The sequence below is a fragment of the Abramis brama genome (genome assembly GCF_963993115.1).
Source record: "Abramis brama genome assembly, chromosome: 19".
Lineage (NCBI taxonomy): Eukaryota > Metazoa > Chordata > Actinopteri > Cypriniformes > Leuciscidae > Abramis > Abramis brama.
The window spans coordinates 35293528-35304215 of NC_139981.1; the positions used below are offsets into that span (position 1 = coordinate 35293528).

Genomic DNA, 10688 nt, shown 5'->3' on the forward strand with positions numbered 1-10688 from the left:
ATGGAAAGAGGGTGACTGCTGTTGTGCCAGCTGACCCCGCCATCAGTGATGATGAGGGCTCTGATGAGGAAGATGATGACGTGGCAGACCCCGACTTCATCCCACTTACCTACGAGTGCCGGAGTGACATGGGCCCCTCTGCCAAGAGGAAGTGTGTGCAGACTGCAGTGGAGGAGCTTGAGGACGAAGATGACGACAGTGACGAGGAGGAGGATGAAGACCAGCCAGCACCACAAGCCAAGGGCCCCACAAAGAAGGGGAAGCCAGCATCCAGGCTAACCACCTGGAAGAAGGTTGACCTGGATAACCAAGCCCTGCCTGAGTACCAGCACGTTCCCCCTGACTTCATTGAGACTCCGTATACTTACTTCAGTAAGTACTTCAGCCCCCATGTCATCAAAGATATATCGTATACCAAACCAACTTGTATGCAACTCAGAAGGATGTTAACACCACCTTCACCACCACTGAAGATGAGGTGAGGAGCTTTGTGGCCATCTTGCTCTACATGGGGATTTCTGAGCTGCCCTCCATTGATGACTACTGGGCAATGGAGACCAGGGTCCCTCAAGTTGCAAACCTCATGTCATCTAAGAGGTTCAGGCTGATGAGAAGGCTTGTCCACTTTAATGACAACACCCAGATCCCTGGCACCATCGACAGATTCTTCAAAGTCCGGCCACTGTTCAACCTCCTGGTTACTGTCTTCAGGAGTGAGCCACAGACCCCCAAGCAGTCTGTGGATGAAGTTATGGTTGCCTACAAAGGCAAGACAGCTGGTAACCTGAGGCAATACATCAAGAGCAAGCCGGACAAATGGGGATTTAAGTTGTTTGCCAGGGCTTCTGAGGATGGCTTCATTCATGACCTGGTGTTATACCAGGGCAAAACTACACTGAAGGCCAACGGTGTCCCCATGATGTCTGAACAACAAGCCATGGGTGTCACCAGCCAGATAGTCTCCGTCCTGGCCAGCACCATGTCCTCTTCCACCACCACAGCCATCTTTGCGGACAACTTCTTCACCAGCGGTACCTCAAAGACAAGAACTGCAGGTACACTGGGACAGCCAGGGACACCAGAATAGGCAAGCCTCCATTGAAGTCCATCAAAGACATGGAGAAAAAGGCTGTCCCTCGTGGTGTGCATGACTACGTCACCAGTGATGATGGGATCCTAGCCCTTAGGTGGAAGGACAACAGGGTCGTCACTCTGCTGTCAACAGACATGGGGGTGGAGCCCATGTCCTCAGTCTACCGGTACTGCAGTGACACCAAGAAGAAGGAACCGGTAAGCTGCCCTGCTGTCATCAAGAGCTACAATGCCAACATGGGGGGCATTGACAAGAGTGACATGCTGGTCCACCTCTACCGCACCCCCATGAAATCCAAGAGGTGGTACATGCGGATGTTTGCGTATGCAATAGATGTCAGCCTCACGAATGCCTGGATCGTGTACAGGCGGGACATCAAGGCTCTTGCTGTGGATGGCCTGTCGTTGAAGAACTTCCGGATCCAGGTGTTTAGGAGTTGCAGCAGCCAGAGGCCAGTTATGTCTCGCCCCCGAAGGAGCTCATCATTTCCATGTGCACCCAGCACCTCTGTTGATGTCCCCATGCCTATCCGGGGACACCGCAGCCACACCCCAGATGCTTCTTTGCGGTTTGAGATGTCCCTGTTCCATGCCCCTGTCTACACCAACCGCCAGACCTGCAAGTACTGTAGCAGGAAGGGGAACATTTTGAGGTCAGATGTGGTCTGCAGGGTCTGTAAGGTCCACCTGTGCCTCAATGCTGAACGCAACTGCTTCATCAAGTACCATGAAGACGTTGCCTAAGTAAATGGACACGTTATGACACATGAAAAAAAAAAGTTCCTAAATAAAAGAAAAAAATGTTCCTAAATAAAAATTCCATGAAATTTCTATAGGTTTCATGTATTTATTTATATTTTATATAAGTTTCTGATATTTTAAATGTATATTCTTTTTTGGAAAAAAAATGACCATAGACTGGCGAGGAACCATATATGGTAACTTCATTGACCTATGTTTTCAACATAAAAATGATTATTTTTTTTTAAAGTCACAAAAGTTTAAAAGTCTTTTAATAACCTCCAATAACACTCCAGGGTTGAAATTTTGAATTTCCAAGTATTTCAATGAGTGCCCTATAAAGGGTTAACAAGACAGCGTATATAACCATATTAAAACTATATTTAAAGGTAAATAAATAAAGCAAGTATTATCAAAAGGAGGAATAGTTCAAGTTAACGTATTCCTTGGATATGTGCAGTATTTCCCACAGCGGACTGCTTCCGGTTTCAGGGCTGTTAAACAGCGCCGCCTGCTGGCCGCCAGTGAGACTCAGAGGATCTGCAGTCAAACTTCACTGTTGGACACATCTTTATCTTTCATTAAATAAGTGTTCAGAAAATAAATGTAATTGTCAATACTTATTTTACGTAAAACACTTAAAATCAGCATGAAATCAAAATGGACATTTATATGTTTTTAATAGAATATTGCAGTGTTTATTATAAATGATTTATGGGTGCACATCATTAATGTTTTTAATAATCTTGAATCAGAATAAGTTCCTCTTGCAGCATATCTTCTCTTCTCTATAACCTGTCACTCACATGAGATCAGCCAATAGCAAACCACAACCATCCAATCAATGCAGACTCGGAGCCTGCTGCATCCATAGATATCATATATAAACGCTAGATGTCTTATGGCGCAGTCACTTCCGGCATCACCGTTCGGCCATCTTATGTCAGTGCTCTGTGCATTAAGGTGAGTGATCAGCACGCACACAAATCCTCATATCTCGCTGAAATATTGACGGATTTACAAACGGTTTGGTTTCTTACAAACGTTATTAACGTGGCTATAATTCCGAATGCTTGAACATGTATGTTATAATTTTTCATATGTATGCAGTGTATGTATGTAGTGTCATAACTACATCTCTGACGTTTATAACAAACCAAACCGTTTGAAAATCGGTAGAAAATTGGGCAAGTTATGGTTATTTAAAAGTATTTGCACCATTAAACGAGTGAGCGAGCGCACTGCCGCAAGATGGCCGCCACGTGCGGACGTCGACCTCCATTGGCCAGCAGCGCGCACGAGACATCTAGCCTTTATATATGATATCTATGGCTGCATCTACAGTCCCGCACCCAGAGTCCCGCATTCTCAGACCCCTCGTTTTTCGAGACAGCGCCTCCTGCTGTTCGGAAGATCGTATAACACCCTTATCTAAATGCCATTGAAAACATTAGAATGCAATATTACGGTCTCTTTTTATTTAAAGTTATCCAAATAAATATTCGCGTTCCCTGCTTAATGCATGTGCCAAAAAAAAAAATCATTGTGTTCTCAAACTAACTAATTACCCAGTATTTATTTTTTGAGCGTGGGTGTAATTGAAAGGAAATTACTGATCTAACGGATACAAATACAGATTGAACTATCATCTGAAAATTTTTATGTGATATTATATTGCTACAATGTTTTAGTCTGTTTTTGTACAATGTTTCAACATATAATGGTCTAATTAACATTATACCATGCTAACATTACAAAACCTGTTTTTTTGATATTTTGAATGTGAAGCAAAACTCAAATAATAGACAAAACACCAATAATAAACAATTCTGTACTTTATTAAACGATCACCTTAATCACTGTCATCTTGCTGTAAACAGGACAAAGCAAAGAAAAAAGGAAGAAAGAATTGTGTTAGTGACTTTATTTTCGTCTTCAATTGCATTCAAAAAACCTCCTCATTTATAAGTCGCTTTAGATGAAAGCGTCTGCTAAATGAATAAATGTAAAATGTAATGTAAATGCATAAGGTAAAATAATTAATTAAAAATAATACAATAATTACAAAAACATAAAATAATTTCTGGTAGGCAAATGTTGCTTCTTTTCTCATTCTTTTTGCAACCACCCGGTCAAATTCCTCAACTTCACTAAAATAAAAGATGAATGCCATTGTCAAAAATATTGTGTAATAATAATATTTTTTTTGCAAATGCAAATTACAAGCATACCTAGGGTGATAAGTAGGGCCACGAAGGAACACCTCCTCAGCCTCCTGCCAGGATAATGCCTGGAGCTCACATAGGCCATGAATGATGGCCTGTCCATATAAATAAATAAATACATTAATTAATTAATGTATAAAACATTTCATATATGGCAATAATAGAAACAATCCAATTGACAAACATGTGCGGGCCTACCTCAGGAAAAAGAAAACTACAAATGAACTCCACTTCATTTGTGAAGTTCAGTTGAGTTTTAGCAGAGCTTTGAGGTGTTCAGAAAGAATTGCACACTGCTGCTCACTGTCCATGTAAACTGGCACACGTGGCTTTAGGGGGAACCACTTTGATGGTTTCCCATTGAGAACATCCTGCGGGGCAAACAAAAAGTCTTGTTTTATATATACACAAGCCATCAATGAATAATTGGCATAACCATTAAAAATATAGCTAAAGAGCATATTGGATAATCAATTGACAATGTTGAAGTTGACAATGATCACAGCCCTGGGTGAGTCATATAGGAATGCTAATCTTTAAATGGTGAAAAATGACCATTTCAGTACCACTAAATGCTGCTCTGTTCCCTTTGAAGACACAATGCAGTCCACTAGTGCTTCTTCAGTTCTTGTCCGATCTTGGACTGCTTGGACGTGCTGTGGGACATCTTCTGTGGTGCTTCCGCTTCTTTTTAACCTATACAGAGGTTGAGTTTTTGCCTCCAATAGGCATTTTGCCTCCTCTGTCCAGAAGGCAAACCTGCGCCCATAGCTTGCAAACAATAATAAATAAAAAATTATAGGAATAATAAAAAAAAGAAAAGAAATTGTCGCTTAAGAGAGTTATTAAGGGTGTTTAGTTACTCATGCTAAATAAAATGTTGTATTGAAAAAATATTCAAAAGTAATATGACAAATTTAACTCATATATGGGACCTCTGAATAATATTTTACCAAAATGTACAATACGTTTTGACATACCCGTCAATTTGAAATCGTTCCATTAGCATAAGGCACCACCATTTTCTAATCATGGGCATGTCAACCTGAAAGAAATGCCCAGTTAAAGGTCATACTGTTTTCTACTTTTACCAAATAAACTTAAAGTAAATAAACACAAATTTCCTTTTTTTAACTTACCTCTTGGAAATCGAACTCGATGTCACAGACCATTGAGAGGGTGTACTGAAATACAGGAGACAAGCTGTTGTTAACACTGTTCACTAGACCTTACTTATAAACACATTAAAGACCCTACCATCAGCACAAAAACACCACAGTCATTCCCTCTTGTCTGACGTGGCAAAGCCTATGATTGAGAAAATGAGAAAAAAGTCAGTTTAGAAATTAATAATAGATAAAAGATACGGATGCAAAATAATAATTTGTGCAGTAGAATTATCACTGAAAAATCCTTTCCAGTCATTTCTGTCCAGATCCCTGGATCAATTTGGTTGGCAATTTAATTTATCTGTAGAAAAAAAACATGAATATGACTGATCAAATTTAAATGACAGCTCATCTGTAACCTGAGAACAGACACACCATGCAAAAAAGGCTAAATGAACGTAGCCAAAACATGCAAGTAATGGCTAGGAGAACATAGCCAAAAATTAGAGTTAAGGCAATAGAACATGGCCTTTAAACTTTGAACAAAGCTAATTTTATAGTAGAACAAAAGCTAGAAATGGCTAAAGGAACATAGCCAAAATTAGAGCCTGAAACTGCATGTCTAAATTCATAGCTGGACCTAAAAATTGCTCTGTATTCCTCATCTCCAAAGCCGGATTCGTGCTCTGCATAGAGTCTAAAAAGACTATCTCCCTTCGAAGTGGCCTCATAATCTATAATGTGTTCAGGTGTAACAAGATTTCATTCTAAAGTTCTTGGAAGAAGCATTGATGATAAGTTTAGTTTTAGAAACACAACAATTACGCTGTAATCAACATATTTATGAGACATTCAATATCTAGTAAGAAATAATTCCTTACACAGACAATGTAGTGGTCAGGGCCATTAGCTTTTGTCCATGCTGGAAAGACTATCAAGTCTTTCATATCTGCATCCTCCTAAAATTGATTTCAGATATTATGAATTTTTTGAAATAAGAATTTATGCCTTTTTATAGTTTTTACCTCCCACTCACTATATACACTCACCGGTAATGCTGTAACAATGTTTGGGGTTTCCTTCCAAGTAGGAACAACATAAAAGTTCTCTATGCATATATCTTTGCCCTATGGAAAAAGAAAGCAAGCAAAAATGTAGGTTGATTCAGACACATGTATACTCTTTGACAGTTTACATTGTAATATTTTATATACATACAATATTCCGAGCCATTTCAATAATAAGCTGCATGCAGGCGTTTCCAATCTGCAATAAATAATTCAATTAGTCACTCATTAGTGAATGTTTAAATACAAATATAGCTTTCCAAATGCAGACTGCTTACGTGGGAATCCATATCCCTCAGCAAACCCAAGCTCCAAAACTCCTCTCTAATGAGACACAGTTTCCCCTCCTTGACAATAATTTCAGCTCCAGGCCGTTTGACATCCAGCACGTAATCAAGCTATAAAAAAAAAAGTTAAATAGTCTAACAATAGTGCTCGACTGCAAATGCATGCACATTAAATTTCAACAATAATTTTACCAGTTTTTCTTGCACTGGATGCCAGTCCCTTTCCCATGGCTTTACTGGTGAAAAGTATTCCAACAGGGTTGTTGGTCCCAAAGCAGCGGCTTCTGGTGATGCGGTCTCACTCACTGCAGGGATGGCAATGGTTGCTGGTGTTGCTGAGGGTTTTAAAATGGTGTCTGAAAGTAAGGTAAAAACAAAACAATCAAGCTTAGAAATCATAAACTTTGTGTAGCTCCACCTGAGGGAGGGGACTGGACACAACAATGTACTTACCTACTGACACATCCATGGATTCCTCAGATGTTATATGTTCTACAAACACATAAATGAACAGATCAGTCCAATGAGTAATAAAGTGTAACATTCATAACAAAAGTGCACAAGTACAGTGAAAAATTACCCAAAACAGCCTGGCTGTGGACATTCATTAGAATGTTTGTCTGAAACTCCTTTTTCATCTGCTCAAGTCGTTTTTCATTTTTGCGAATATTGTAATGGTGATTTATGTTTCGCATGAGAAACACATGAGTCGACGGCAAAGCCATGTTTAGGAAGTAGTTGTTTTTTTTTAGTTTTGCAAATAACTGTTCCACGACTTGGCTGTTAACTTTTCCAGCCAGTTGCGGGACCAGGCGAAGCTTCCGCAGTGAATCTCCAGCGTCCTTTGTGTTGTCCTCATGGAACCGGTCATACAGAACATAATGTTCTGCTGAACCAGTAATAGGGTGGCCATCAGGGCCAGGGTAGTGACACCTTTACGTTTCCAGCTTTGGCTTTCGCAATGTTTTCTGCAGTTGGGTCCATTAACCTCCCTTCAAATGGTGTGAAGGGTATTGTTTGTGGTTGTCTTAGGTTAGTGTGGGTTGCCAGTCCACGTGCAAAGTCGTAGATGACAATGTTCGGCATATGCTTCCATGAAAGAAGCATGTCCGCAAAATCACGCGGGCTCTCTGCTCGGATGTTGCATTTCAAACTGTAGACAATGCCACACGGACACATAATCACGGCCCAACCACCTAAAATGCAAATACATAAAAGAAAAGCAGATTTTTAGAAACTGTAATCCTTTGTATACTCATGCAAGACCTAATCATGTTATCAATGTCAAATTGTATATTTTAGAGTTACTGCTATTACTGTTCTCATTTGCAATATTGAGGTTTACCTGAGGCAGCCCAAATTTTCTCAAAAACTTTGTCATATGCCTCTCGTGACTTCATTTCTTGTGAAAGTCTTAAGAGGAGGTCAGTTCGAGATCCAGTGGCATCCAAACCACACTCTCTGCATAAATTTCTAATCACCTGCACCTATTAAAGAAAATGTGTGTCAGTGAATCCCTTAACCCTTAATAGGACAACAACATAAAATTATGACAACATTGAATAGAGATTTTACCTTCTGTTTGCAGAGCTCATCTCTCAGACGATCCTCTGAGACAGTTATTTCAGAGACCTCTGGACGGATCTGTTCAAATTCTGTGTTAATAACACAGTCTGAGCGCCGTGTATTTCTCCCTATCCAGGGTGCCCAAAAGTGAAAACTTGGAGGAACACTGAATGGATTGTTTTTTTGACCTTTAGGAAACAAAACATGTCAGTGTATCGTAGAAATCAGCATTTTACCTTTTGTCTTATCTTACTAAATACAAATCTACATAGGTGTAACATTTAATAATTGCTGGTGGATTTGCTTTCTTACTTGAAACAAATCCACGGGCAATTCTTTCCTCTGTCAGTGCCTTCCAAAACTGTTCTGAATCCACATCTCCATTAAAATCTTCTGGAGGTTGTGCAAGGTCACTCACTAAAGGAAATGAAGAAAAATTTGAATAAACCATGGTCTACCTTTGTGCAATCCATAAACTAAAAGGGTTTTTTACCTGACAGATGAAAAGATGCCTTCTTGTGAAGGTCCATTATGACCACAGGCGGATGGTCACCACAGGTCACACAAGAATACTGATATCCATGGTCTGTTAGAGCTTCAAAATGAAGATAACCATGCAAAACTGTATCGGCTGAGGGGAACTGGACACCTGTAGTTAACTCCAAATACTCAACTATTCTGCTGACTGCAGTGTGGACCTATGATATAGAAACGGCACTCTTAATTACTGCTATTCATTAAAATAATAAAAACAACTTTAAAGAATAAAGAAAAAAATATATGCATCACCTGCAACAGGTTTCTTATAGTGAGGCAGAGAGGTAGATCAAGAAGGACATGGTCATTGAAATTATGGAGACCTTCACTCCACTCTTGGTACCGGTACAGTGCTCCACACTGAGGACAGTATTTGTAGTATGTAGAAATATCTGCAGACACAAAAGGTGTAAAAAAAGGAGTGGCTTAGTTCAAAACACAACATTATCAGAAGTACAAAATCACAACCATAAAAATAAATAATAATCCACCTTGGACAATTCCTGAGGTTGTAAGAATTTTAGCCTTTTGAGTAATGCAGATCGGGTCACTGAGGGTTAGGGTTAGGGTTAGGGTAAATTAAAACAAGGAACCCCCCAAAAAGGCCAAATGACACATTCTAGCTCACATGTTAATACCATAGACTGGTTAATACATAGTGAAGGCATAGCAAATTTGATTATTAGGCAACTGTTGCCTTTGAGTTGTAAATGGCTGGCAACAACTTCATATCACAGTAAAATTAATATTGATCCATTTTAATACTTACGTTTTATAAGAACTAATTTAAGTAGTCTACATAAATTATATAAAGTAAAATAATTACCCCGGCATTAATTAATTCAATTTATAGTTTTAGGAGAAAAGTTCTGATAATTAAAAAAAGGTAAATCTGATTAAATAATTAATTATGACATTCTTTGATATTAACACACTTAATGTATTTAATTGGTCTACTTTAATGTCAACTAATTTTAATCAAATTTTTTACAATGGCTTGTCTACAAAAAGTCCAAGGTTAAAGGCTAACGTTAGCTATCAAAATATTTTCGGGGAAAAAAGGCGAAAAAACATACATTAACGGCTCAAATTTTGTTACAAACTATCATTACAAATATTAAATAAACTGTTCATATGTTTTAGTATCGATGAGCTATAAAGTAGTTTGATTAAAAAAGAAATCATTTAATAAAATTGACGATACTCACGTTTCGGTTCTTCACGTGTTTATCCCAACATCCGATCCAATTTGATAGGTGGCGCTGTCTCGAAAAACGAGGGGTCTGAGAATGCGGGACTCTGGGTGCGGGACTGTAGATGCAGCAGGCTCCGAGTCTGCAGCTCCACACAGACACAATCAAGCCCCGCCCACATTCGTTCTTGTTCCTGAAGCGTTTCACTCGGACATTCGACACAATCGAGGAGAAAACACGAGCACAGTCCGGAGACTGAGGAAACCACAGAAACGCATGTCCTGAAGAAAGGCGCTCAGACAGAAGCTGTTTTCAGTGTTTTATTGATCACTTGTCCTCGGGCTTGTTGAAGCAGTAGGTGAGGCAGCACTTCCCACAGTAATGCCTGTCGAAGTGACTGGCCATGAAGACGCCGGCGCCGCACTCATCAGCCGGACACTCGCGCCGCAGACGGTGGATCTTCCCGTCCTCATCCTCCTGCAGACCAGCAGCGTTAGTGCAGAACACCACTCTCACTCTCTCTCTCACTCACTCTCTCTCTCACTCACTCTCTCTCTCACTCACTCACACTCTCACTCTCTCACTCACTCACTCACACACTCTGACTCACTCTCTCTCACTCACTCACTCACACTCTCTCACTCACTCTCTCACTCACTCACTCACTCACTCACTCACTCTCACTCACACACTCTGACTCACTTTCTCACTCTCACTCTCTCACTCTCACTCACTCTCTCACTCACTCACTCTCTCACTCTGACTCACTCTCTCTCACTCACTCACTCACTCTCTCTCTCACTCACTCTCTCTCTCACTCACTCTCTCTCTCTCTCACTCACTCACTCACTCACTCACTCTCACTCACTCT

General features: G+C 40.0%; 3 protein-coding genes across 3 annotated transcripts in view; all 3 read right to left on the bottom strand.

Annotated features, from left to right (window-relative positions):
- Positions 1 to 3913: 3913 nt before the first annotated feature.
- Positions 3914 to 5339, bottom strand: LOC311070086 (uncharacterized protein). Its single transcript, XM_084093742.1, has 6 exons — positions 5198 to 5339; positions 5039 to 5103; positions 4625 to 4829; positions 4257 to 4429; positions 4065 to 4153; positions 3914 to 3983 (listed from the first exon to the last, which is right to left on the bottom strand). The coding sequence occupies exons 1-4, from the start codon at positions 5228 to 5230 to the stop codon at positions 4304 to 4306; spliced, it is 429 nt and encodes a 142-aa protein (XP_083949868.1). The 5' UTR covers positions 5231 to 5339; the 3' UTR covers positions 3914 to 3983; positions 4065 to 4153; positions 4257 to 4303.
- On the bottom strand, positions 5292 to 9000 carry LOC311070011 (uncharacterized protein; the record flags this gene model as incomplete). Its single annotated transcript, XM_084093640.1, has 13 exons — positions 8877 to 9000; positions 8581 to 8785; positions 8400 to 8504; positions 8097 to 8275; positions 7867 to 8008; positions 7102 to 7717; positions 6975 to 7013; positions 6714 to 6877; positions 6513 to 6632; positions 6386 to 6433; positions 6217 to 6294; positions 6049 to 6126; positions 5292 to 5366 (listed from the first exon to the last, which is right to left on the bottom strand). The coding sequence occupies exons 6-13, from the start codon at positions 7244 to 7246 to the stop codon at positions 5292 to 5294; spliced, it is 747 nt and encodes a 248-aa protein (XP_083949766.1). The 5' UTR covers positions 7247 to 7717; positions 7867 to 8008; positions 8097 to 8275; positions 8400 to 8504; positions 8581 to 8785; positions 8877 to 9000.
- A 535-nt stretch (positions 9001 to 9535) lies between these two features.
- The window catches only part of LOC311070012 (cilia- and flagella- associated protein 210-like), a gene marked incomplete at its 5' end in the record, with an annotated part of 46457 nt that continues 45304 nt past the window's right edge, over positions 9536 to 10688 (bottom strand). The window contains one exon of the mRNA XM_084093641.1: positions 9536 to 10294. Coding sequence (XP_083949767.1) covers positions 10138 to 10294 — 157 coding nt within the window. The 3' untranslated portion in view covers positions 9536 to 10137. The remainder of the gene's footprint in view (positions 10295 to 10688) is intronic.